Below are 27,951 nucleotides of genomic sequence, written 5' to 3' on the forward strand. Positions count from 1 at the left end.
GCTCACACCTGGGCCACCATTAGCCGTCCTCCACATGGGGCGCCTGTTCATGTCGCCCTATCTCGGGAACCCAGCACCGCCTTGGCCCGTCAGTCTGGTCCTATATCCCCTCCCTGTCCCCAACTGCTAGTTGTCAGATGCCCAGCTACAAGGTGCTTAAGGGGACTTGACTGGTACAGGGAGTATGTCCACAGGGCTAACACGTGCCTGTCCTCTACACACGCCTGTATCCAGACAGCTGCACCCAGTCTCCAGCAGGAGGTCCCGCCCAGGGCTCGTGCCCTCACCCTGTAACTGGGGTGTCTGTCAGCCCCACCCATATGGGGCCCCTGCAGGAGAATCAGGGTGTTGGTGAGAGCGGCAAGCCTGGTGGAGTCTTGGCCACCACACAGCAATGCGGTTGAGGCGCCCTGGCTGGCTGTATCCAGATGTGAGCTGTTGTGCACGTTGACATGCCTGCTGGTCGTCTCCCGTGGGGGCAGTGGGAACAAAAACACTTCGATCTGAGCGGTCAGCAGAATAGGAGTCCAGGTTGCATGGAGTCCGTGAACTCGGCCAAAATCTCAGCTCCCTGAGGCCTCCTGCCTGTGCTCAGATGCCTCGGGCTCGCACTGCCCCAACAGGGCCTCGGGGCCAGGGCTCCAGCGCCTGCAGCTGGCGCCGAGGTGTGGCCCGACCCGGGGTCCATCTGAAAGGCAGCATTCAGGTCCCGGAGGCCCGAATACACCCTGCTCACGTCCCGAGGGGCAGGAGGGACTGACTGGCACGAGCACCGGCCAAGCCCCATCCTGAACTAGGTCAGCTGGGAGGCCCAGGACGTCAAAGAGATGGGCCAGCGCTTTTGCGAAGCGGCAAGCTTCACACCGACACCACAGCACCTACCACGTGTGGGTACGAGGTGTGCACACCTGACAGCAGAGCACCGGCGCCGGGTCAGGCCACGGGGGAAGGCGCACACCTGCTCAGAAGTGATGTGGTGAAAAAGACGACAGACACACCAGGTGGGCTAGACAATAAGTTTATACACGTCCACGGCAGGTCCCGGCAGCACGCCACACAGGCAGGGCTCCAATTCATTTACAAGCATTTCATCACACACCTGCTCAGGGCACGGAGGGTATGCGTACCCCGCTTCCCCGTGCAGGCCCACACATGGCGATAATGCTTCAGTAAAGGGTAGATTAATATGCAGCTTCAGGGGGGAAATTTTTACAAATATCCAAATGAAGGAGTCAAGCATCCTATATACTTTCCAACCCTTGGGGGGTGGGTATGCGAAGCAGGACAAAGTGCTCTTTACACAGGAATCGTAGGACTTTCAAGTATCTGAGAGGCATCTGAGAAAACTCTAACCATTCTACATACACACACCAGCCAGTGGGGCTTAGGAGGGGCTGAGCGAGCTGGAGGGCGCAGGGCTCTCGCTGGTGTCCATTCCCACGGGGCCCCCAGCTCCGGAAGTGGTTTCACATGTGTCCTGGACCTCTGCAGGGTGAGAGGGAGGGGCTCTAGCCAGCTGCACCGGTGTCACGGGCCTGACACTGTTCTGGAAGCCTTGGAGTGGGAGCTGCAATCTGACTGTGGCCAGAGGGGCACGGCTGTCACCCCCAGACCCATCAGAGGTACTTCCTCATGGCCCTCAGCCAGACCCTGTACCCTCCTCAGCTCAGAGAGGAAGAGCCACATCTCAGCCTCCCTCACTAACCCTCCGGGGAGGGAGGAAGCTCTGTGGCAAAGGTGAGCAAACCGGGACAGGCCAAGAGGCTCCATCAAGGACGCTCCATCCCCGAGCCCAGCACCGCTGCTGCCCTCCTTTCCCCTGGAAAAGCGCAGTTCAGAGGCTGCCCGCCCCCCACCCCCCACCCCCATTGGTGCCAGGACTCCGCTCCCCAGGCTCTCTCCCTGACACCTACGACCTCGACCTCCCCTCTGCCCCGGGAGGAACCAACCTTTGGTTCTTTGGTTTCCTAAGTGTAGCTTTCAGACTGGAACTGACTGCCCACCAGTAGGTCGGCCCGCCCACCCCTTTGGAGGTCTTTTAACCCAACCCCCATTCCGTACAGAGGAGGCCGGGCGGGAAGGGGGAGCTCCCCTCCCCCTGCCGGTCTGCCTGAGGGAAGGAGGGTCTGGCCATCTCACCCGGAACGTCCGAGATGTCTATGATCACACAGTCGCCATCTTCCTCTTCCTCCTCCTCCGTGTCTGCCTGGAAGCCATCCAGGTCCCCCGCTGTGACCTGCACAGATGGGCACAGGCCTTCAGCATGGGCACTGCAGGGGAGGGGGCAGTGGGCCCCTCCCACCACATGCACCCACTCCTGACCTCTCCCAGGGTCAGTAACAAACCAAGTCTGGTGTTTAGCCGATGGCCACAGGAAACCTTGGGAGGTTCTCTCCAATGACCGAATTAAATTCAGAACTCTCTAAACTACCGCCATCGTATTTATTTTATTACAAAAACAATTTGAAATGTTTTGGAATTAGAATTCTGGGTTCCCGGTTTAGTTTGAAAGAGAAAGTGATAAAGGATGTACTTTCTCTGAATTTATTATTTGAAATAAATGGCTGACAGCGCAGTCGGTGATTTCTCTGTCCCCTCTACCGGATACTTGACTCGGTAACTCTCAATTTCTGCTTAGACCAGTTTTGCCAGTGAGGATACCATCCAGGCAACTGGACAGAGGTCAGGAGGGGGGGGGGGGGGGGTGGGGAAGGCCTCTACTGGGGACAGAGTTTCCAACAAGACTCCTGGGCCATTTTCACTGGCATTCAGCAGGGGGGACAGAGAGACAACTTGGAATATAGCAGGACCGATTTTAAACATGAGCCATCCATCCGGGTTCTCACTCTGTAAATGAACAAAGGGAACCGGCAGAGGAGGCAGGGACAGACTTACTTCAACAGGGAGGCTACCTCTCAAGAAACTTTGAAATTCCTCTGCTACAAAAATCTCAATTTGCCTGGAAAAAGGGATGCCACAGCAGCAAGACTATCCGATTTGCATACGGGTGTCTGCCCTAGTCGGCAGGCAGGGGTCAACGTCGTGGCCTCATCAGTTCCTCATGTGCTCGCTCTACGCCCGGATCCCTTGGTGGCTGGAGCATCAGACAGGAACAGTCCCCATGGAGCACACGCAGGAGCCACCACTGAAGGACACTGAGGGAAACGTCTAACTACCTGTTCTAAAGAACTGATCGGCCGAGAAAAGCAGACAGTCCAGCTTTCAACTATATAGGTTTGGGGGTGTTTGTTTGGGTCTATTAAGCAAAAGGAACAGAAAGATTTCTTTACAGCCTCCCCTGGTCACTGGGCCTTCCAGACAGCAAATGCAAGTTTCCCGTAGAGGAACCACCACCCCTAACCCTCCAGGCACAGAACAGGCTATCAAACATTCCAGTGGGAATTTAGGACAACACCGGAGTCCCCACGACGTGCTGAGCTGCCTGCTGGCAGCTTGCTGCAATGGGAAAGCTTGTCATCCTTCCCACGGTCACTGCTGCACGTGGTCGGTACAGAAATGGAAAAGGGAGAATATGGAAACACAGGAGTTACAAAGACATTGGCAACTGTAAAGAATTAACGGCTGTGGAACACCTGTTGTTCTTTCAGTTTTGTGTCGATCACAGACTATATTTGAGTGGAAAGGAGAAACAGAATCTCCCCGTTTTAAAATAAAACCGAGGCCCAAAGACCTGAGTCACCCTGGGGCCACAGATACTTGGTGACAGAGCTGGCGCCTCACCTCACTGGTTATAAACACCTTGTAAACCTGGAAGGTTTTGATTTTGAACTTGAAATGAAGATTTTAAAATTCGTTCAAAACGAACGAAGCCCGACCCACTCTAAAACATTCACGTTTAGTTTAGCTGCCACTACTCATGAGGGTGCAGAGACCACTTAGTGGCTTTACCAAGATATAGGGGGGGAGTGTCCCCCACTTTGCATGGGTGCTATGCAGTGGCAGGCCCTGCTCATGGATTCCCCCCTCTCCGAGAGAGAATGGGAATTTTGCTGGGGGAGCGGGGTGGTCAGATCTCACTTCCCCACCTCTCTTGCAGCTCATGGTGGCTGTGCCAAAGCGTTTTGGCCAGAAAGATACAGGTGGGAATTGAGTCAGCCGGCGTGGCCATCTCTTTCCCGCTAGATGGGCTTGGCCGCCCTCATCCTGCTGGCCGATCCACACGCTGAGGAAGGAGGGAGCGGGAGACAGGAGGACCTGGCTGCTGGAACAGGACGTGACTGTTGGACTCAGGACTTCTGCTGGAGACAAAGGCCCATGCATTTAAACCACAGCACGGGGGCTGTTACCTTTGATTGGGCCCCGTGCTGTCGTGTGTTCCAAGGAGCAGGGGGGAGCTGACTGCCCACAGAACTGCTCTCAGAACACCCCAAAGGGCCGGCGACCGCTGTGGTGGCCCACACTGCGCTCCTGGACCCTTCCCACGGGATGCCCTGAGAAGGGACTCTGAAATAGACTTTAGTCCCCCTGTGCCCCCACCTACTCAGTCAGAATCTCTGAAGGTTTCAAACCCTCCCTGGGCGGCACTTCTGCAATGGGGAGCAGAGGCCACACAGAGCGCATGAGTTGTCGGGTTCTCAGCCACACACTTTCTCCCACTTCACCCAGGAGGGTGCACCCTAGCTTAATCTGGAGCATTTTCTCTTTCCTGGAGGCTCGATTAGAAAACAAAGCTTCTTACACCAGGGAAATGCAGGGAGTCACACATGAAGTGCCTAGCATAATGGGTAAAACTGCCATTCTCCACGTAGAAACACTGATTATAGATGCAAATGACGACGGAAGCGGAGCTCAGGAATGCAGCTGTCCCCACAGGAGACCATGTGGGACTCCACACCCCCCCAACAACACGCACAGCGGGCACAGAGGTGACCCGAGGGAGGGCTCATGGGGCACAGGCCTGCAAATGCTCCTTACGCATTCACAACTCAGGGTGTCTTCCAACACCAGCCATTTTCAAATTGGGGGTCCCCTCTGGTAACAATGAGATCGACCATGGAAGGTTCTGTGGCTCAAACACTTAATGATCTAATGAAGCCGTCATTTCGGGCTGAGACCCAGGGAGGGAAGGGTTGGTGGGTCTGGGGCCCGTCTCCTCACCCCGTGGCCACCTGACGGCACCACGCCGCATTCACAGGCAGGCAGAGCTGTGCGCACAGGCACACGCGGACAGGGGGTCTGGGGAGTAACAGCGACAGTTGACATCAGGCCATTCTGACGGTCCCTCTTGCTGTGACAGTTTAAGCAGGTTCATGAAGGCTGGACATCATTCCAGGAGCAATTTCCCATGCCTCCTCGCCCTGACCAGGACTATTTTCTAAGGCGCATAGTAACTCGGGTCAGGGCAGCAGAGGGCGGGGGTGGGGGTGGGGGCGTACACCGACTCCTCCATCACCACCCAGCCTTCAGTGCACGGCTCCCAGAGCAGCAGCCCCTTCCTGAAGTGGGGACCTGAGTGGGAGACCCAGCTCTTAACAAGTTTCATCAAAATCTGTAACTGTGAGATCCCGGCCTAAAGTGAGGACCCTAAATTGAGGAGCTCTGAAGCCATGAAAAGACACGGAAACTTAAATGCATATGATGAAGTGGAAGAACCCAATCTGAAAAGCCTACATACTGTGTGATTCCAACAACATGACATTCTGGAGAAGGGAAAACTATGGTGACAGTAAAAGGAGCAGTGGCCGCCAGGGGCTGGGGGAGGGGGAGATGAGTAGGTGGGGCACAGGGGGTTTTAGGACAGTGAAAACGCTCTGTGTGGTTCTGCAACGGGGGGTACGTGTCATTGCACGTGTCCAAACCCACTGAGTATATGACACCAACAGTGACCCTGAGTGTCAACTATGGACGTCAGGTGATAACGTGTTAACACAGTTCCCTGACTTGTAACGGGCACACCATGCTGGGGGGGCGTGGATGGGGGCAGGCTGTGCGCGAGTGTATGTTTGGGGGGGCAACGTGGGAAATGGCTGCGCCTTCCCCTCAATTCTGGACAACTCTGTCACCTCAGTTTAGCTGTGAATCTAAAACTGCTCTAAAAACCAAACTTGATTAAAACTCAAAAGCCACTGTGGGGGCACGTCAGCCTGACACTCACCTGCCCGTCGTGCCTGCGCTTCTTCATGTACTGGGTGATGCACATGCTGCCCGCCGACTTCCTCTTCAGCGACACGGGCGTCCCCTGGCCAGGTCCCGCAGCAGGGATGCTGCCACTGTCCTCCCTGGTGGCCGAGGGCACCATGGTGACGTAACTCCACTGGCACGGCACGGGCAGGTGCTCCTGCTCAAAGCTCTTCAGCACGTGTGGGTGGACGTACCAGCACATCCTGAAATCAGGCCTCTTCTCGTACACTGAGTTCTCGGAAATGATCCGCTTGAGCCTGGCCTTGGAGGGGACGGTAGTGTCCTTGCTAGCGGTGGGGGTCTGTGGGCGGGAAGCCCCGGGGCTCGGCAGGCTGGCGGAGCTGCTCTCGGGATTGCCGCCGTCCCTGCCGAGCAGCCCCTGGCGGCAGCACTCCTGGAACTCCCGGATTATCACTTTGCTTCCGTTCACGTTCCCGTGCAGCAGCGGGAGCAGCTGGGCCAAGACTGGCGGAGAGAGGAGGGGACATGGTGGGTGTCAGACACGGGGAGGGACACAAGCAACACTGCACATGGTTCCTCAACCTGTCACCAAGGTCGAGGGACACAGTCAGCTTCAGCTGGCCTTTGAGGGCCAATGTAAGACACAGGAACTTGCTCCAGAAGAGATTCTGTGAAGCCCAAGCCTCACAAGGCGATTTGTTCAGATAAACTATCATGTCTGACTCTGCATGTTTTTCCTTAGTAATGGCCTCCGTGCTTTCATTCTGAGTCCCTGGTTCTCCCAGCTTTGAAGCGGAGGCACAGGAGCTGGGATGTGAGTGACCCTGGGCCGGGCCTTCTGGGCCTGAGTCCCTGTGGGTGAAATGGGCTGATTAAACTAGCTGCCCAGACTGCTGCTGTGCATGTCCAAGAAGGAACAGATGTGCCCCGTGAGCGCTGGCTTTTGTGACTTGTTGAACTTGGAAATTACTAACCCGCTTGCCGAAAAAGTCTCCTCCCCTCGGCCCTGGCCTGAAGGGCCTCGCACGGCCGGAGCCGGACCCCCTCCCGCCCCCGCCCCAGCCCCAGGCCAGTACTCACTGTGCCGGTCCCTCTTCTCTCTCTTGGAGGTCTTGGGTGTCTGCTCCTCCTCGGAGGGGACCGTCTCCAGCAGGCACGCTGTGAACTGCTGCAGCACCTTCAGGTCGGCACCGCCGTCCTTCTCTGTCACCCAGACGCAGCCGATCTTCACGGGCTGGAGCACATGGAACCTCTTCCCTTTGGCTAAAAACTCGTCCCACTCCTTGGCCTTCAGTTTTTGGCGAACCTTGTGGTTCTCGGGGTCGGCACACTCCTTGTAGGTAAGAGAGCAGCCGCTTAACTCAGGGTCCCCACTCTCGTTGCCCAGGCACGGTCAGTGCCAGCCTCAGGGACAGAGAAGGAGAGAGCACACAGGGACAGAAGGATTCGGTCAGGGCCAGCGTGGAAACCTTCAGGCTCCCACCGGGGCCTAGTCGTCCCCTTTCTAACATTACAGGCGATGAAACGCACAGAGAGCTTTTCTAGATTGAATGGTATCTGTCGGTGTTTTAGATGCATCTACCCTGTCTGCCCGTGACTGGCACATCGCGGGTACAAGTAGAGGCCTCTTAATGCCACTCTCAATTTTCAGGTTCACGTGGGATCCTGGAGCTGTCAAATCAACCCAAAATCACATGCCCCGTACAGCCACAGGGCTGGGCCTCTCCCACGCCAAGGGATACCACTCCCGTACAGATATGCTCAAGGGCGCAACGAGACACCAGCCTGCCTCATTAGTCAGAAACGTACATATAAGGAACACAGGCCCTTCAAGTCTGACTTCGAGACAAAATCATTCCCCCAGTGTGTCATACCTGTCTCTGTTTCCCCACGACCTACACAGCGCAACTGACAAGATTTTGGAGCCCTAAAAATGGCTTACTCAAAAGTTTCACCGTCTGGCAGAATTTAGAAAGTTATTGTTGTTGGTGGTGGTGGGATAAACTCAAAGGGACATGGGGGAACCTTCTGGAGAGATGAAAAGTTCTAGATTTTATTTTGGGTGGTGGTTTCACAGCTGTTGTCAACTGTTAAAACTCATCAAACGGAATAATTACCATCTGTATGTTTTGTATGTTAATTCCACTTCAGCTAAACAAATGTAAGAAAAAAAATGCTGCGATCTGACCCAGAACCACAGCCTCTCTCAGACCTGGTTTCTCACACCCTCCCGTCACTGGAAATTCTCCCACCCTCCCAGCTAAACCTCAGCTCAGGGTCTAGCACTCCCACAAACGACCACACGCTGGGGACTGCCTTCATGGCTCTGAGGATCGGCCGTGGGGGCTGGGACCCATCAGCACCCCCCCCCCAGGTCAGCCGCTACCAAGTTCCAGCCCCCGACGGAGCTCTTCTCTGAGCCGCGCACTTCCCCGCTCACCTCAGTTACTCCCTCATCCTCAGACAGGTACCCATGGGGCACGAAAAAACCATCATCCTCGTCTTCATCGTCTCCTACTTCATCATCATCATCCTCAAAAAAGGAAAAAAAAGCATGCTCACATGTGGAAACAGAATATATGCTTCATTAAAAATGTAAATCTGAACGTCTAAGGAAGAAAAAAACACCATCTACAGCTCTGCTGTTCCTATGGACACCAGCAGGATCAGCCAAAATCCCAGCAATTAATCCCATTATATTGCAGTGGGGGTGGGGACCAGGCAGAACACAAATGAGCGAGGCCACCCAGTAAGGCTAGAGGGAGTGGTGGGGACCTGGGCAAACTGGGACGCGGGTGCACCCCATCTACAAGGGGTGACATTGCTTGTTCACAACCCACCCCTGCCAGGCAGGTTAGTGTCGCCAAATAAGGCTTTCCAAGAGAAGCTGGAAAGCCAGCTGTGAACCCTTGGCTGACGTTTTCAGACAACTCTGCAGGTGACACAGAAGCTCTGTGAGTGGGTCCAACAGAGCGTTAATGCGGTCCTCCAGCGGAAGCCGCCACCGTGCCAGGTCTGCGCTCACCCCCTCACTGTGGGACAGAGACTCTCCAGGCTCCTCCTCTTCCCACTCGTCATCACTGTCCACCTCGTAGTCCAGGAGTTTCTGAGAAAACAGGCACACATCATGGCCATCTCTCAGGGTTAGGAGGAAAAGGCAGAGCAGAAAAGCCGGAATCCTTACGGAATCCCAGAGACCAATGTAAACACAGGCAAACCGAGGAGGAAAGGCGGAAAGACAGGCGTACCTACACCACCGGCCCTTCTGCCCGCACGCTCACCCTATCTTGGGCCCAGGGGTCCCTTGGATGAATGACCGTCGTCTTCTTATTCCACGTCCCCCAGTACGCTGGTCGGTGATTCTCAGAGAACTGCAGGAGCTTCATCCTGCCAAACTTCTTCCTTTCAGGAACGCCATCTACTTTGCTGCTCTCCACGATCACCACGTCACTGAGGATAAGACACTGCGCTCAATGACACGCCTCCCCAGCGACGTGTTCATTCACCACACAGCCTTCCCGGGATGCAGGCCACAAACATGCTACAAAGGCGGGTAACAGTTAAGCAGTGGCAGCACCTGCTCCTGAAGAAGGCTCAGGAACATTTACTGCAGGGACACAAAGCAAGGAGAAGGGAGACACAAGATTGCCTCCGAGTGGCTGCCCGATGGCACGTCTGTAAGCAGGGCCGTGGAGAGTCAGCACCAGCAAGAACAGAGAAGTGCCTCTCCACGGAGGCTGCACGGAACGGACCCCTCCTGGGAGACCGGGACGCCGGGACAGGCAGTGTGTGCTCCAAAAGCCCACCCGAGAGATTTCGGAGGCTCGCAGAAGCCAGAAGAGAGATGTCAGATGAAGCACTGAAGCCAGGCCTGAGACCTGGGAGGCAGATGACTGGACCAAGGCCACAGGGAATCGGCAGTGGCCAGAACCAGAGCTCGGCCAACCATGCTGACTTCCCCAAAGGGCAAAGGACAGTGTCCCGGGCACTGACCTGTTACAAATGTCCGTGTTGGGGTTAGGAACCACAGTGGGTCCGGACCTGAGGGGCTGCCGGCCTTTCAGATCTTTCAGGAAGGAGAAGTCGCCACTCTGTTGCTGCAGAAGCTGGTCTAACTGATCACAGAGATCTTGGTCGAAGGTGGTCCGATAACGAGGGGCGAGGACCATGTTCTCTTTAATTTCAAAAGGGGCAAACTTCCCGCAGGAGCCGGCCAGGGTCTGAAATGGAGGCGAGACATGACGGCACAGGCGGGCGACAGACCACCTCTGCAGAGGCAAGGACGGGCGCCAGCAGGCTGCTTTTCAGTTTCATCCCAGTGGGGAAGTCAAAGGAGAGACGCTCTATACTGCCATTAACACGGCTTTCCGGAAAAGGCAAAACTAGTGACAGCAGTGGTGGCCAGGGGCTGGAGGGGGAAGGCAGGGACTGGCTACGAGCAAGCCATTTGGGGTGACAGAATCTCTCTAGATCTTGATTACGGCAGTGGTTACGTGGCCTCATACATTGTCAAAACTCATTCAACGGTACTCCTGAAAAGGGCAAGTTTTACTATAAATTGTACCTCGATAAACCCGATTTTTCTTTAGAAGGAAAAAAAAAGAAGATAACAAGACCTGAGCTCCCAGGTGAAGAAACTGAGACCCGGAGAGCGAACAATTTACCAACAGACACTGTTATGATACAAGATGACTTCTGACACAGGGCCGATCTCAAAACTGCAGGCTGACGGGAACCGGAAACACTGTCTGTGTCCTAGGAACCACCTGCTCTAAATTCTGGAAGGCCTGATTGCCCTGCTCAGGCTCCTTCAGCATCTTTGATGTCTGTCAGCGGATCCCAAAGCTGGCAGCACATGAGGACGGTGTGGGGAGTCGGAAGGAGAGCCTACATCTATCAAGTTTGATGTCAGAAAGCCAGCCTTTCCCCTCAGCAAGGAAAGAAGGCTGAGGTTGCATCCCTCACGGCAGAGTCATCGGGGGACTGTCAGACACCCCAATGCCGATTCACAAGCTTCAGGAACAGGACAGCCCTACGGAGGTCGGGGTTGTCTCTTGCCTGAGGGCAGCTTCCACTCTGCCTGTGGAGTGGACGACCTCACAATGAACTACTTTTACTCTAGAAAGAGCGAGAGCGAGAGAGAGGGAGAGGGAGAGGGAGGAGGGAAGGAGGAAGAAATCCCAATGCCCACACTGGGATGGGATCCAGGCCCCAGTGTTCTTTAAAGCTCCCTGGTGACGCCAACACGAAGCCGAGGCCAAGATCCAGCTGACTGTTCTCATTAATTAAGAGGCGCTGGGACCATCAGCCATCCATCTGGGAAGAAGGGCTGTGTCCCACAACATGGGCATAGAGAATTCCAGCTAGGCTAAGGAACTAGACATAAGAAACAAAACCTAAGCTAAAAAACAAAACAAACGGGGGGCGGCCAGTTAGCTCAGTGGGTTAGAGCGCGGTGCTCTTACAACAAGGTTGCTGGTTCGAACCCCACATGGGCCACTGTGAGCTGCGCCCTCCACAACTAGATTGAAATTACTTGACTTGGAACGGATGGGTCCTGGAAAAACGCACTTAAAAAAACAAACAAACAAAAAACCCTGAACATATTTGTAGCCATAGGATACCTAAGGCTTTCCAATCAAAAGCCCACTGCCATAAAAAAACAAAAATGTTGAACAAAAATGTTGACATTAAAATGAAAAATTACAACAAAAGACACCATAAACAAGTTAAAAGGCAAATTAACAGACTGAAAGTATTTGTGGTGTACATCACCAAGGATGAAAATCCTGGCTATAGAGAGATCAGGACAAAAAGCCAAGCTTGTAAAGAAATAAAACGGCAAACACAGAAAGATATTCAACTACACTAGGCATCAAGGAAAAATGTAAAGGGAAACAGAATATCAATTTTTTTACCCATCAGGTTGGCTAAGTTAAAATAAAACGCGTAAGATCCAGAGCTGGTGGCAGGTGGGGAAGAGCGTACTTTCATGTGTTCTGGAGAACGTCCACCAGCATTTCCCCTGGGGAGGGCACATGGACAATACCTAATACGATCTCGCCAAAGTACATACCCTTGTAACAGGAAGACCGCCTCCAGGTGGCCGTCCTAAAGGAAGGCACCCGTGCAGAGAGGCGTGTCAGGGACATTCAGGGCAAGGCTGACGGGGGGATCAAGAGGTGAATGGCTGCATACACTGTGATACCATCCACACCATGAAACATTATGCAGCAATGAAAAAGAATGAAGTAAACCCAAATGCACCGATGTGGCAAGAATCCAAGACACAGATATGTAAACAAAGCAATAACATCATAAATTCAGAGCGATCCTGACTTAGATGTATAAAATGCAAATATACATAGGGACCTAAATGCAGAAAGAGCCTGAAGGACACCCTTGGATCGGGAGAGATGGGTTACCCCGGGGGTGGGGGTGGGGTGTGGGGTCTCCACAAGCAGACGCTGGTTCAGAGGGTGATGGAGGGCAGACCAGGGAAGCGGAATTCTGGGCTACGGTTCTAGGCTTAATCTCGCCTCCCATCTTGAGCATGGAGTCCTGAGGGTAAGGACCAGGTTTTCTCTCACACAGCTCCTCACACAAAACCGTTCACGAAGCTGTCTCTCAACACTGAGCAGTTTTAGCAAATGTGCCACTTTTTGCCTTTTCAAGGACACGAGAACCTCCAGGCTCTACCAGAAACAGAAGCTCCCTGTGAAAAGGGAGGCTGGCTGGTCAGAAGATCCCCTTTTAGTTTTCAAAAGGAAGAGGCTGACAGAGACAAAAGACAAAGCCGAAGGAAGCCACAGCTCACCTTGGGGGCCTGTGGAGTCTTTGGTTTCTGGAAGAACCTTGTGATTTCGGCTTTCTCTGCTTTAATGCGCTGCAATTTAATAGAAGATGAGGAAATGAAGAGAAATGGTGTGTTTTTCCAAACATGCAAAGGCTCCTAGAACTGAACCCCACGCATTTTAAAGTTGAAAGCATTATTTTGATGTTAACTCTCAAAACCCATCAACCCCCCATGGGTACCAGACAATCTCGAAGTGGCAAAGCTGCTCTTGCCGAAAGAAGGACCAGGACGTCGAGCCGGCAGGCACGTGACAGGCCAAGAGGACAATGGGCTATGGGCACGCATGCACACACATGCCCGTCGGGGAGGCCGCTGGGCGGCAACCAGGCAAAATCCCTTTGTGACATCTCCTGGACCAACGTTTCTCACACAGACCGGAATGAGGAGGGTGGGAGGTAATGTCTACCTTTTCTTCTTCTCTCAACCGTTTCTCCTCTTCCTTTTTCCTCTTCTCCTCCAGCTTAGCCCTGTGGGACATGAAATTCGATTTCAGCCAACCAGCGTGCGATGCACAAAGCCTGTGCTCCCCAGTGCGGACCCGCGGGTCCGTTAGGGGTCTGCAGAAGTGTCCCCAGGGGACAGAGACGGGAGGCGAGGGGACGAGCGCGACAGAGCAGAGGCTTGTGAGTCAGGACGCGTGGAGGCAGCACTCACTCCAGGGCCTCCTGGCGCTCCTTGCGCCGCTCCTCCTTGCGCCGCTGCTTCTCTGCCTTCTCCTTTTCGTCCTTCTCCCTCTTCTCGCGCCTCTCCTTCTCCTTCAGCTCCTTCTCTTCCTCCTTCTTCTTCCGGGCTTCTTCCTTGGCCCGCCTGGCCTCCTCCTTCAGCTTCTCCTTTTCCTCTTTTTTGGCCCGTAACTTCAGCTGCTTGCCCAAACGCTCCTTATCCTGCAGCCGAGACAAGATGACAGCTGTGTCCCCCACAGAACTCCTGGGAAGGATAAGGCCAGCATTGTGGGACAGATGAGTTCAAACAGAAGGGGAAAGAATGAAGGAACCGGCTCCAGGAAAAGCCGGATGGTCAACATCCTTACACGGAAGTGATTCTTCAATCTGTCACATTTCCTTCTGTTGTGAGAAAAGTGGTGAGAACTGTCACAGCACCTTGTGGCTCATTCACAGTAAGATTCATTTAAAATACCTTCTTTAAACATGGGGCAGAGTTTATCTTTTTACTTAATTAAAAAAGATTAAGTAAGTACCCCTGGGCTACCTATGCAGGGCACCCACTGTCGGTTGGAGCTGCATTTATTTAATCAGAAAGTTGTGGTAAAATAAAAACAGAGACGTCTATAGGTTTTGCCTCCCTGCCTTTAAAACAAAAGTGTTTTTCTTCCCGTGCCCCCTCCCTAAAACCATACCAGATGACAGTTTATTTTACATCTTTTGAAATGGAAGATTGGATGAGGCATGGACGGGGAACCTGCTGGGTAAAGCCTTAAAAGAGTGCGGGACAGATGAGAAGGCATATCATGTAAAAGAAAAAAAAAATTATTTTTTAATCTTTAAAACCATTTCTCAAGGTCTGCAAAGAAGGGTAGATGTTAAGAAAGGACGAAGCGTAATCTGTATTACTAAGGAGGAAATCGCTCGATTCTTTGACATTCTTTAAAGTGGAACGCCTGGTTTTATCACACCAGCCCCTCATTCTAAAGGACTGGTCTGCGGCCGGGCGCCCTGAGCCCGTAACACAGCACGGGGTAACTTTCAAAGCCCATTACCCCCAAAAATGGTCTTCCCAAGGTGAGGAGCCCAACAACTCAGCTTTCGGTCTGGGCGTAAGATTATGCCTGGTCTCTCAAGAAGAGTCCACCTTCTGCCCTGATAACCTTTGGTTGCTTGAACAAAAGCCGTGGAGGCCGTTAGAGATGTCTGAATGTTTGCTTCTCGCCAAGTGTGCTCAGCACCTCCATCTGACACATCGGACACTTAAGAAGGTGCCTGGTCTGGATGGAGTAACGAGCCCCGCAGTGGAAGCGCAGGGTGGTGGGGAGGGGTCCCTCCTCACTGCTCAGTAGGACAGAAGGCTGGGGAAATGATGGGCCGATCACATAAATCAGGTCTCTTCAGCCATACTTGCATCCCGCCTCCACTCCCACCCACATGTGGCCATCTCTGAAATCCCAATGAAGAATGAGATAAACTCTTCAGAAGCCATCAAAATCGGACCACAAAAATCCAACACAGCCATAAGACGGATAGCACAGGAAGCACCAGTGAACACACAGCCAACTGTCATCAGCACCCTTCTGTAGGCTGGCAGGGGCGGGGAGAAGCCTACTGGCCTTCTCTGTTCTTCATGACAGTAAGAAAGGGGCCCTCCATTGCTGTATGCAAACTGTGTTGACTTCCAGATAACAGAATCCACAACTCAGCAGGGGATCGCTAAGCAATAATCCCGCATGGAGCGCATGGGCCACCAAAATGCTACAGCACCTGGGAAGGAGTGAACTTCAATCTATCCATAAGAGCCTGGGATGCAAGGAAAGAGTCTAGGTTTTTGGGAAGATGATTTAAAAATACAATAGGATGCCCATCTATTAAACAGTAACAACAACAACAGTAACAATAAAAGCTTAGAAAAGGCTACATGCAAAGCCTTAGGCTTCAGCAAAGCTACAAATGATAGATACACTCTACAATCCACGAAGCCTCCTTAGGCAAAATGAAGCAAGACTCACGGAGGGTCAGGATAAGCCATCGGCGAGAGGGGAGAGCTCAAAACTGGGCCGAGGGAAGTGCAAAGGGCTTAGCTTACTATTTATCGCCAAAAGCACAGCAGGTTAATTTTCTATTTCAGGGAAAATGTCTTACTCTTTGCAGTTTCATCTTGTCCTTCTCGGCAGAAGCTTTGACCAATTTCTTAGTTATCTGAAATGAAAGACATGTATCTTTAAACATGGGTTGTTTCAGTCCCTTTAACACATTTAACACAGTGCAGTCCTTGAGGAGGGGGAAGGCGGGAACAAGCGGCCCACTCTGTTAAGAACCTCTCTGCAAACTGAGAAAAATGGAAACCTTTCTAGGTGACCAGTTTCCACCACATAGAACCAAATTGTCTTAGTGGGGTCCTCAGCTCCAATGAAGGTGCACACATGTGATTCTGGGGATGAAAGGAGACATGGGGGAGGCAGCTGACACAAATGAATGACGGGGGCCAAACACAAAAAAAATAAGGCAAGCTCGGAAAATAAAAGCAAAGCAGACGACACGAAGTAGTAGGATCTGTAGCCAACTAGAGAGGACGCAGCCCAGCCAAACAGGACACGGCTCTTACAGGGCTGTAGGCCAGCACTGCCACCCTTCCAATGTTCCCAAGAGAGAACTGTCAACTTTACGTGAATTTTGTAGGGAATGTCTAAAAACTAACACTATGTGAATCAAATAAAACATAGCTGTGGGCTGGATTGCTCTCTGCCTGGCATAGCACTGCTTTTTACAATGTGGAGTGCGTGCTCAGGGGAAAAAGGTCAACTTGCCAGAGGGGGCAATCTGGTCTAGAACTCCCATGTCCTGGAGCACAACATTCTCTACCACCTGCTTTAAATTGGGCATGAGTGACAAGGGCTTCCCAAGACGCACAGTTGGACGCATGCTGGCCAATGGTACCAGGCCGGATTATGAACAAAGATTTAAATGACTGGCCTAAATTCTCTCTAGAGCAGGGTGTCCTGACCACCAAATCATTAGGTCAAAGGGCAGTGGGGAGAGAGTTCAGGCTGGAAAAGTGAAACTCCCCAGGCTCATTTTAGTCTTGGACAGGCAGCTAAAAAAGTAAGCCTGAAGTGGAGCTGAAAAACCAAAGGTCCATTTCTCTTCAAACAGCCTGACGTTATCGACAAAACTATGTAACAACGATTTCTCTATCTGGAGAAGCCTCAGCCCTAAGACCTCTTACAGAATAAAACTCACAGATTAATAAACTCAAGAAGACGCCCTTCTTACTTGGCACACTGAGTTCTTTCTGGACTCAGCCTTCCCTTAGGAAAGGGCCGAGCCATCTTAAGAAAGCCATGCATTGGCAGGAGTTCAAACTCCACCGAGACTGTGTCCGAGAGAACATGCGCCAACAGAAATGACAATTACCAAAGCCGTCTTACCAAGAGCTTAAGAAAAGCATCTCACTCTCCAGATTCCATTCTACCTCTCAAGTCTGTGAACTTCACTCCCAACACCAAAGGATGTAGCAGCAGAATTTGTGAGTTGCTCTAGCTATGTCATTGTCCTTTGTGTTCAAAGATTATAGTAGTGAATGTGATTGCCAGACTGCTACATGAGAGCATTTTTTGGGGGAACATACTTATTTAGTCTCGCCCATACATGTGGAATGTCAGCTGCAGAATCTAGTGCCTTGTACATCGCCCCTCTGTGCTGCGAGTCTGGGAACATGACAATCAGGATCCACTTTAATGACATTTGACAGCCACAGCAATTTTGATCTAATTTAAAACCAGTATCTCTACTGCTTTACTAGATACTTGGGTGGACCTTCTTGGGCTGACATCATTTTATCTAATTGACATTTGGCCCAAGTATTTATAGAACTCTTTCTCAAAATCATATGTGCCACATTTCACCTACCTGGAACACATCTGCCAAAAACAAGACCCAGGAGGACCCCAGGAGGCGGAAACACACACATCGGCTACCTCTAGTTCAGGCAGAGTTAACTGTGTCTGTGCATTCAAATTCCTGCATTTTATTCAGGAGAATCCTCTCGGCCCGATTACTCTGATTTTATACATAAGGAGATCTAATTTCTAAACTCTGAGCAGATAAGCAGCAGCAAATGAGGCGAGTAGAGGGCGGTATGGCTGGGCGCAGCTGCAGTAGCTGCTAATACTCTCACAACAGGGGAGAGAAGACAGAGGGGGAAGGACAACCCAAACTGGCCCAACCGTATTAGAGTGCAAGCGGGCAAAAACGAACACGTGCATTCCTGGGAGCCTGCGATGCTACTTAACAACGGCCTCAGGAAACATGTAGAAGGAATCTCATTACCATTACCGTTCTGTCAGGGCTGAGAATTAGACAACTGAAACGTGCATCAGTGAGAATGACTCGGTGAGTACATCCACACCACAGGTGTATAACACAGCAGTTGAAAAGAGATACCTCTTCCCCTCCCAATATAAAAAATATCTCAGACATTCTCCAATGAAAAAGAAACAGATTTCCAGTGTACACTCACTTGAGGAAACAAATTGATACTGTGTATTGCTAAGGAATCTCCCATATATACACAACACAGAGAAAAAGAAGATCAGGGGCCAGCCAGTGGCTCAGGTGGTTGGAGCACCAAGCTCCTAACGCCGCCGAGGTCGCAGGTTCGATTCCCACATGGGCCAGTGAGCTGCGCACTCTCCAGCTAAGATTGTGAACAACAGCACTTCCTGGAGCTGGGCTGCTATGAGCAGTGGAGGTTGGTGTGCCCCGCTGCGGGATACAGTGTGCCGTGAACAAGAGCTGCCAGATGCCCCGAGACGACTGATGACCGGCAACCAGCTGCCTCAGCTGGGGGAGCAAGGCTCCTAACACCAGCATGGACCAGGGAGCTGTGTCCTACACAACTAGACAGAAACAAAGGCCTGAAGCAGAGGCAGAAGGGAGAAGAAAGGGGGGGAAAAAAAAGATCATAATGGCAACCTGGGGGAGAAAGGAGGACAAAGCGGGCTGTCATGTTTCAATGATTTTTTAAAACATGGAGAATTTACCACTTGTACAATTAAAATTATACGAGAAAAAGTTCCAGCGATCTGGGCTTATCTGTACAGAAGCAAGGCAGAGATTTCAGTAACACAACTGTGTCCACATTATCATTTGTGGAATAATAATCTGGAATCATCAATAAAGTAGGCTAAATTGCATGTCTCATTGCAAACAAACTTGTGAAATAGTTTTACCCCAAGTGGTAAAAAGCTCTTAATTGTAAATAGAAACTCACAGGCTACTCAAAAGGCCCCGGGATTACCTACAAAAGGTATTCCTGAACTATTGTTTTCCAAAGCTAGTCTCCAGATCCCTGAGGAGGAACAGCAGGATCTGCATTTTAACAAGCTCCCGGGAAGGAAAAAAAATCCCAAAACAGTAACACACAAAATAGAGGACCAATGAGTGCCCAGTGGCTCCAAAACGTAGAGATTTTACAGTACCAACTCCAGCACTACCCAGTTTCCCCGAAAATAAGACCTAGCTGGACAATCAGCCATAATGTGTCTTTTGGAGCAAAAATTAATATAAAGACCCGGTATTATATTATATTATATTATATATTATATAAGACCCAATCTTATAGTAAAATAAGACTGGGTCTTATTAACTTTTGCTCCAAAAGACACATTAGAGCTGATTGTCCAGCTAGGTCTTATTTTCGGAGAAACCCAATAAAAATCACACACATTACACGGTAACAGGAAACAATCTGTAAGCTTCCAGCAAGTTTCTGCCTACAATCTGGAAAGGAGGTGGAGAAGGAAAAAGGAATTAAGTGTTCCCCACAGTAACAGAGATCAGGAAAATCTCAGATGCCGAGGCAGGGAAAGCTGTTCGAGTTAGGTATCAACCATGAACAGACAAATCAATCAGGAAATCCAGTACTCCCAAAAGGTAAGGATAAACGAGGAAGCGGTATGTGTGCTTGGAGATGGTCGGTCTCCAGCCCTTCTCTCAGGGGGTCTTGCCGTCACAGCACCCCGAGACTCCTGAGGATCACTTCACTTTCATATCTCTGGTGCCACCCAACATCCGGATGCCTTACTTCCACTCTTGTGATGGCCGGGCCCACCCATGGGTGCATGGGCAATTTTATGCTACAGGCATTAGGGCAGCCTGAACCTTCACCACTTGCAGTGCGAATTATTTGCAAAGCTCTGTAATAACACTGCCTTCTAGAGCATTTCAAAACCTAGCACCTCAGATGCAGGATTTCCTAAACTCAGCACACGTGGTTCCCAGCTCAGTTGTTTTAGGCCGTTTGGGTCAATGGATATAAGTAAAATTATTTTATGAAAATGCCCAACTATGTGACCTCCCAATTATCAGGCTTGGCTATGGGCATAAAAACTTAAAGAAATGAAGTTATTAAGAAGAATGGAGGGCTGGCCGGTGGTTCAGGCGGTTGGAGCTCTGTGCTCCTAACTCCGAAGGCTGCCAGTTCGATTCCCACATGGGCCAGTGGGCTCTCAACCACAAAGCCGGTTCTACTCCTCGACTCCAGCAACGGATGGTGGGCTGTGCACCCTGCAACTAAGTTTGAACACAGCACCTTGACATGAGCTGCTGCTGAGCTCCCGGATGGCTCAGTTGGTTGGAGCTCGTCCTCTCAACCACAAGGTTGCCGGTTTGACTCCCGTAAGGGAAGGTGGGCTGTGCCCCCTGCAACTAGCAACAGCAACTGGACCTGGAGCTGAGCTGCGCCCTCCACAACAATTGAAAGGACAACAACTTGATCTGGGGAAAAAAATCCTGGAAGTACACACTGTTCCCCAATAAAGTCCTGTTCTCCTTCCCCAATTAAAAAAAAAAAAAAAAAAAAGGAAGAATGGAAACGTGTACGTGTCCTAACTGGCTGTGACATGTCATGTGACAAAATTCTGCAAAGGATTAGCAGCAGTCTGGAAGGATTTCAACCAATTGGATGGACAGAACAAGATGACTGACAGTGAAAAAGACTCCGACTCGGTCTGAATAACGACTCAGGTGGAAGTTTGAAAATGCGTATCTGTCTGCCACATGTAGAAACTTAGAAGAAAAAAAGATTGCTCCACTCTTATTTTGTGAACCTAAAGAGAAGTAATTTTCTCCTTTCTCCTATACTCCTCAGGAGGTGAAAAACAAGAAATGGAATAACCTAGAAAATAATTAGTTCCTTAAGAGATCAAATTTCAGAAAACGACCAAGGTTGGTGGTTTATGGTCAAATTAAGCCGGTAGAGATTCAATGACCCACTCTGATCGAATCTTATAGTAAAAAAAAAATATATAAGATGAACAAAAGTTCCACAAAACCAAAAAAACAACCAAAAAAAACAACCAAAAAACACCATTAAACACATTTCAGGACTCTTGATTGACTTCACCAGTTTTACCCATAAGATTTTAAGGACAGGCGAGAACAGAAACATTCGCCATTGTGCTGATCAGAAACCAAAATTTTTGACCAAAAATTTCAAGTCATCCTTCTGGGGTCCTTAAAAATGATGCCAGCTTTCTCTTTTTGTTCCTATTGCTCTGGGTAAGGTTTTTAAGTGGGTGGCCATGCTGGCGAGAGCCGACTACAGAATCCCCCATTTCAGTCACCTGCCATCTTGGGGTCTCTTTGCTAACACTGACAGATTCTTTCTCACCGACACTCCTACAAGTCTGTGTTGTAACAGGAAGAAGCAATGGAGGGAGTAGAAGCTCAAGTCTGACATGAGGGGTTCACAGTTCTCTGCTGACCTCCATCGTTCCCTGCAATGGCTAAGTTGACCAGCACCATTAACTAGGGGTGAACAAAGGCTACCAGAATGTCATGGACACACTGGTGACTAACCCAGCCACTAGCTGTCCGTGTCACTGAATACCCCTCATGGTTTCTGATGTTGGAAAGAATCAAAATTCTACCTCGGAAGTCAAGGACCTAGTCTGTGGCCCCTCTCACTTGCCCACTAACCACCTCGGGGATACTGTGTGCCCAGGTGAACAGGGGCGGAACCAGAAGCGTCGTCAGCACCGACAACCTGAGACGCGGGGAGATACTCACTCTGCGGACAGGTGTGGACGTGGGGAAGGGACAGGGGCTGCTGTGCTGCTTTTTGGAAGCAGACCGCCCCTCGGGTGAGCTAGTAGGAGAAGAGCTCAGGGATGAAGGGCTGAGGACAGAGTCTTCTTCGGGGCCGGACTCCAGCACGTCACTCTCCGAGAGCACGCCCTGGTCTGGAGGGGCTGTGAGAGAAGACTTGGCTCCAGGAGGTTTCGCAGCCAGGATATCCTGTAAGACCACCACGGGCACCTTCCCTCTGAACAGGATGCCCCCGGCTTCGCTCCAACCATCCTGGTCCTTCTCGGAGCACATTCTCAGACTGTGTGTCAGCTGGGGGCAGCTTTGGGGTGAGCCTTTCTGTGCATCTCTGCTCCTCTCTGTGCCCCCCGAGCCGGCAACACCATCGTCCTCTGTTTTGCACAGAATGTCTGAAAGGGTCTCTCCAGGAAATGTCAGCTCATCCTTCTGACTGGCCTGTGGCAGCCCCTCTGCATATCCAGCTTCTCCTCTGAGCCCATTTACAGCCTCCGTGGAGGGAGAGGATGCAGAATTTAGTTCACTGTGGGCCATCGTGGCGTCTCGTTGGTCACTCGAGTCCTCCACCAAATCAATGATGACCGTGGTCTGCCCAATATTGGTTTTCACTCTATTTCTTAAAAAGTTATCTAAGGGACCCTTCCCATTGACAATTTTTGGCCTAAAATCTATGTTAGAACCCATATGAAAGCTGTTCTTCAAGTTGTCCAAAGAGGTTTCGACATCAGGGACTTGACTTTGTGCAGGAGCGCTCGGAGAGCTTCTTGTGTCATCCAACCCGTCCTCTGGTTTCTCCTTTGGGGCAAGAGTCAGGCGCTTGAAGGGCAGACGAGCTGAAACACAGGAGGAGGCCATCTTTACAGTGAAAGTGTGAAGAGTAACAATCGATCAATACTTTATTCCATGTGCTCAAAAATGATTGACCTTGCTGGGTTTGGGGGTAGGGTTCATAATTTATCAGTTTATAAAACTTGCCATCGGTTGTCACAGGAGAAGGCAAATTGCTATTGGGGGCGGGGCTGGGGGGGAACTAGATACCAAGTTTTAAAAACCAGAAACCATGGTTTTTTAATATCAACCAGCCACTAATCTGGCCTCAGTGTAAATTCACTCCCCTTTTACACAAAAGAGTTTAGGGATATTTATCTTCCTATACAACAGTGGTTCATCTGGGGCAGCTGTGCTCAGCAGCCAACCTCTAGCAGTGTCTGGAGACATTGGTTGTCATGCCTTGAGGGAGGAGGCGAGGAATGCTGCTAAACTCTCTACAACACAGCACCCTCCAGTCCAAAAAATTACAAAGTATCAATAGTGCTGAAGTAGAGAAAGCCTGCTGCAAAGGCAGTGACCTCTGGATTTGCTCCTGGGAGTCTAAGGAAACAGTAGTGCAATAAAATGGGTTCCCCAGCTTCTAAAAGTGAGGTGCAACTGTTTCCCCCCCCCTTGATGCTACCTCTGAGAATGCTGCTCAAGGGGAATTAAAAATATAATTAAGGAGACAATGAAGAATATAAATTTGGAACAAATATTTAACCCATTACTGGAAAGTTACCTTGTATTAACTTCTTGACTGGTCGGTCTCTGCAATCCATGGCTGTGAATAAAAGTGTCAAAGGATAAGTTATTACATGCTGGAAATAATGAAGGAGCAAATACATACGTAGCACCTATTCTGTACGAAGTGGTTGTCCAGTAGGGGTGACTTTGCCACCCACACCCTGGGGCCTTTGGCAATGTCTAGGGGCGCTTTTGATTGTCCAGACAGGCGGAAGGGAGTATTCGCATCTACTGGGTAGAAGAGAGGGATACTGCTGAATATTCTACAATGCACAAGACAGCTACCTACAGCTGACAATTACCTGGTCCAGAATGTCAGTAGGTTAAGAAATCCTGCCCTGGACACTGTCACACCTTCTTTGTTTATTTTCCTGTGGCATTTATAGCTCTGAAACTTACATTGTTTATTATGTCTCTCCTCCCCACCCCCCTGACAGTGGGGAGACTTGCCTGGACCACCTAGCTCGGGATCTGGCACATACCGTGTTTCCCCGAAAATAAGACTGGGTCTTATATTAATTTTTGCTTCAAAAGATGCATTAGGGCTTATGTTCAGGGATGTCATTCTGAAGAATCATACTAGGGCTTACTTTCCGGTTAGGTCTTATTTTCGGGGAAACACAGCAGTATGAAATCAATGAATACAGTAACAGCAACAATGAAGGGGGTAATAAATAAAAACAGAGATAAGAGAAAACACTGTATCAATGATGTCACTATTAATATGACCCCAAAACATCCTCTTCTCCAATCCAACTAGTTCTGTAAAATTAGAATAGGATTTTCTTTTTAAATAGAGTTTATGAAAGTAATGCAACTTAAAGCATTTTGCGCTTGCTAGGCAGGAGCTTAAGTGCTGTCAAAAAATAGTAAGGGAGGGCCAGCCCAGTGGCTCAGGCGGTTAGAGCTCCCTCCGTGCTCCTAACTCTAAAGGCTGCCGGTTTGGTTCCCACATGGACCAGTGGGCTCTCAACCACAAGGTTGCCAGTTGAATTCCTCCAGTCCCGCAAGGGATGGTGGGCTGCACCCCCTGCAACTAAGATTGAACACGGCACCTTGAGCTGAGCTGCCGCTGAGCTCCCTGATGGCTGTTGGTTGGAGCTCATCCTCTCAACCACAAGGTTGCCAGTTTGATTCCTTGACTCCCGCAAGGGATGGTGGGCTGCGCCCCCTGCAACTAGCAATGGCAACTGGACCTGGAGCTGAGCTGCGCCCTCCACAACTAAGACTGAAAGGACAACAACTTGAAGCTGAACGGCACCCTCCACAACTAAGATTGAAAGGACAACAACTTGACTTGGAAAAAAGTCCTAGAAGTACATATTGTTCCCCAATAAAGTCCTGTTCCCCTTCCCCAATAAAATCTTTTAAAACAAAACAATAAAAAATAATAAGGGAGAATGTTTTCCTGCATCAAAAAACTCTCAAGAGAAGCATCTCATAATATCACAGCTGATACAGGAATGACCATATGAGCAAATAGTTCAAGTCTTTGGACAAATATCTTTAAACAGTCAGAATAAGTTTAGAAGCTTGCACCTGCTAGGAAATCTGGCTTGGAGAAATCCAGTTTATTTTGGGTAATCTACATATGTTTTGTACAACATATATACAAGTAAAGATCGGGGATTTCTAAAGAACTCAGCTGTCCATAGATGAAACCACCCTCCGCACTTCCAAGCTGGAAATATAAGGAAGGTACCCAGAAGACTCATATTTCCATTCTACCCATTTCAAGACACTATCATTCTGAAGCTTTCAGTTACCAAACACATGGATTCCCATGCAATTATTGGTATGGATCTGACACCAACTTTGATGCAAGTAGAACAGACCTTAGGTCAACCAAGAGGGACCTCTAGACTGTTCAAAGATACACATACAATTAAGACACATTCACATATAAACTCACCACTGCTCTTTATCCTGATATTATACCCCACCTAATTTTACTTGCTATTAAAATATCCTTTCCTTTTATAATAGTACAGTCATAGCAGGTGATGCTTTTTTTTACTTTTTAAACATTCTTACTGGGTCAAATGACTGTCCATGACAATCAGTCCCAACTTTATTTATATGAATTTTATGTCTTTGTGAAATCCCCAAATCTGGAAACAATTAGAACAGTGGTTCTGCCCCGCAGGGGCCCTTGGCAGTGCGTGGATACATTTTTGGTTGTCACAACTTGGGGAGGTGGGGTTGCTACTGGCATCTATTGGGTGGAGGCCGGGGATGCCACTCAGCACCCTCAAGTGCACAGGAGGGCCCCAAAAGTCAATAGTGCTGAGGTTGAGAAACCCTGAATTAGTCCAGTTGATGTCCCTGCCAACTCTTAATTTATTCAACCAACACATATCTATCCGACACCTACTATGTGCCAAGCATTTTGCCAAGTGCTGGGAGTCAAGCAGAGGGGAGGGCAGTCTAGTCTTCTTTGGTACACCACACTACGTATGGGGGGGGGGCTGTTAGGTGCTAGAAAACCCCTTCCAAGACACACAGAAGAGAAAGACAGGTCTTCACCTTGTATATCCACCAGGATCAAGAATCAGGGAGTCGCAGCTCCCTGACATTCCCACCATCCAGGCGTCTTACCTGGGCTTGCCCTGACCCGCAGACGCAGCTGTGACCCTGGGCCTCAGTTTCCCTACCCGGCCAGAGGGTCGCTGCAGGGTCCAACTTGCTCAGTGGAGACTAATGCAACCTTCAGAATCGGTCCTTTCACCTCCCTGGGCCTCAGTTTCCCTTCCTGGCCACACCGACCCGTCACCGCAAAGGGCCCTAGAAAAACGAACTTAACGCCAAAGCACGGGGAAAAAATGGTCGCGGCTGCAACAATAACGTCAGGGAGGGCGCCATTCGGGTCGCAAGGCCCTTCCTCGAGATTGTAACGACCTCACAGACCGAACGCACCGCGCAGAGAAGCGGCCCGGGATCAGTAGGCCCTTCCGCCCCCAATCGCCTCCTCGGCCCGCACAGGCCGATAACCGTATCCCCTTCCCCTCCGCGCGGGCGGAACTGACCTGCGGCCGCTCCCCTAGGGGCCGGCGCCCCGCACTCCAGCTGTTCCAACATCGCCCCGGCGGCGGCTCGAGCTCCCCTCGGGCGGCGGAGACGCTGGCTCCACTCCGGCGGCCGCGACTGCTCGCCCTCCCGCCCGCGCCGCTGCTGCCGCGGCCGCCGCGCTCGTATTTGGCGGGAACCGCTGCGACCCCCGCAGCCCGCGAGCCGATTGGACGAGGCCGCATCACGTGACGTCCCGCCTCGGGAAGAAGGGAGCGCTGGAAGCATCCTCGCGAGATCCGTGGCTTCCCTTCCTCCCCCTTGGCTCCCCTTTTGATATTCCCGCGGAGTGGCGGTCTTCCTCCCGGCGTCTCGTCATTGGCGGGCAGGAGGCGTTCTTCAATTGGCGGTGGAGAGTGTCAAGCTGAGAGATCGTCACTGTGATTGGCTGAGTGCGTGGGCTAGGCCAATAGGCGAGAGGGCCAGGGTCATGACGAAACGTTTTACGTGCAGCGGCGTCACAACCTGAAACTGCGATTTAGATGAAGACTGAAGTTGTGGGTGTATCCTAATAGGACATCCGCTAAACATACCAACAGCAATTAAAACTTTAAGTTACTTTTTATATAAACAAAAATAAAGTAAAATCTGGGCAATACTTCAGAAGCATTTGATACGCAGTAAATATATTCAGAGGGAATTAATGAAATGGATTTTTCTGGTTTAATCCTCGGGATTTTTGCACACGCTGTTTTCTCAACTAGAAAGCTCCGTAACTCCTTTCCTGTCTAATTTCTACCTATCTTTCAGATCTTAGATTGACACCTCAGAGAAACCTTTTTTCCTTTACCCCCAACAAAAAGTGCCTACAACGTTCTTTTTCTTGAAGCAATTACAGCTTATGTTTATGATTAATCATAATTGTTACATGATTAATAACTGAATTTCTGTTTTTGTCATTAGTTTCATGAGGGCAGTAATCATGAATCACTGTATCCCCAGGACCTATCAATGACTAATACATTAGTAGGTACTCAATAAATACTTGCGTGAATGCATAAATATCATTTGGACTGTGTGATCCGTGTAGGTTAAAAGCCTCACACACAACACTCGGTGTCAGCCTGCAAGCCTTAGAAACAGGTTTACTTCAGCAAAAATTTAATCTCTCAAGCAGAGCAGAAGACTGAAAGGGAGTCCAAATTTGAAATTCTATTGATACTATAGATTGAATAAAATTAAATCAGTAGAATTAGTTGGAAGCAATCTGGAGAAATTGAAAATTTGGGGACATCAGTTTGGGCAACTTATGTCTTACTAAAGTCCTCAGTTTCCCCATGTGAACCCTGAGGACGTTTTCTCTCTCTTCTCTGATATTTTGGCATTATGCAATGATTTAGACCAGTGGATTATGCAATGTTTAGACCATGGATCACCGTTGAGGGTGTCCATCATAATCACAGGGGCTATTTTTTCTAATCATTCATAGTAGCCTCATTAAAATCTTTGGGAGGGAGGTGGGGGCATGCATATTCTGAAAAAAATCCTCTGATGTAGTCCATACCTTCTGTTAGGCATTTGGAAACTTTCAGTACCCTTCTGCTTCAGAAAATGTGTCAGAGATTTCAGCACTGAAGTTGCAAGCACTTTAGCTCT

General features: G+C 50.3%; 1 protein-coding gene across 1 annotated transcript; it reads right to left on the bottom strand.

Annotated features, from left to right (window-relative positions):
* Window positions 1–367: 367 nt before the first annotated feature.
* CHAF1A (chromatin assembly factor 1 subunit A) lies at window positions 368–26,634 on the bottom strand. The gene is made up of 15 exons (XM_033134303.1): window positions 26,316–26,634; window positions 23,285–23,326; window positions 21,697–22,565; window positions 15,769–15,825; window positions 13,613–13,842; window positions 13,365–13,425; window positions 12,920–12,988; window positions 10,096–10,322; window positions 9,384–9,552; window positions 9,128–9,208; window positions 8,543–8,635; window positions 7,183–7,435; window positions 6,116–6,606; window positions 2,140–2,236; window positions 368–1,485 (listed from the first exon to the last, which is right to left on the bottom strand). Exons 1-15 carry the CDS (start codon window positions 26,581–26,583, stop codon window positions 1,385–1,387), a joined length of 3,108 nt encoding a protein of 1,035 aa, XP_032990194.1. The 5' UTR covers window positions 26,584–26,634; the 3' UTR covers window positions 368–1,384.
* Between the last annotated feature and the right edge of the window lie 1,317 nt (window positions 26,635–27,951).

The sequence above is a fragment of the Rhinolophus ferrumequinum genome, chromosome 18 (assembly GCF_004115265.2).
Source record: "Rhinolophus ferrumequinum isolate MPI-CBG mRhiFer1 chromosome 18, mRhiFer1_v1.p, whole genome shotgun sequence".
NCBI lineage: Eukaryota > Metazoa > Chordata > Mammalia > Chiroptera > Rhinolophidae > Rhinolophus > Rhinolophus ferrumequinum.

What these genes read in the sequence shown, in the direction of transcription:
- CHAF1A (XM_033134303.1), bottom strand. Translation starts at nt 26,583, where the DNA reads ATGCTTCCAGCGCTCCCTTCTTCCCGAGGCGGGACGTCACGTGATGCG. An exon ending in CGTCCACACCTGTCCGCAGA is followed by an intron (nt 15,826 to 21,696) that starts GTGAGTATCTCC and finishes CTTTCATTTCAG; the next exon opens with ATAACTAAGAAATTGGTCAA. An exon ending in AGACATCTCGGACGTTCCGG is followed by an intron (nt 1,486 to 2,139) that starts GTGAGATGGCCA and finishes CTCACCCTGCAG; the next exon opens with AGGTCCAGGACACATGTGAA.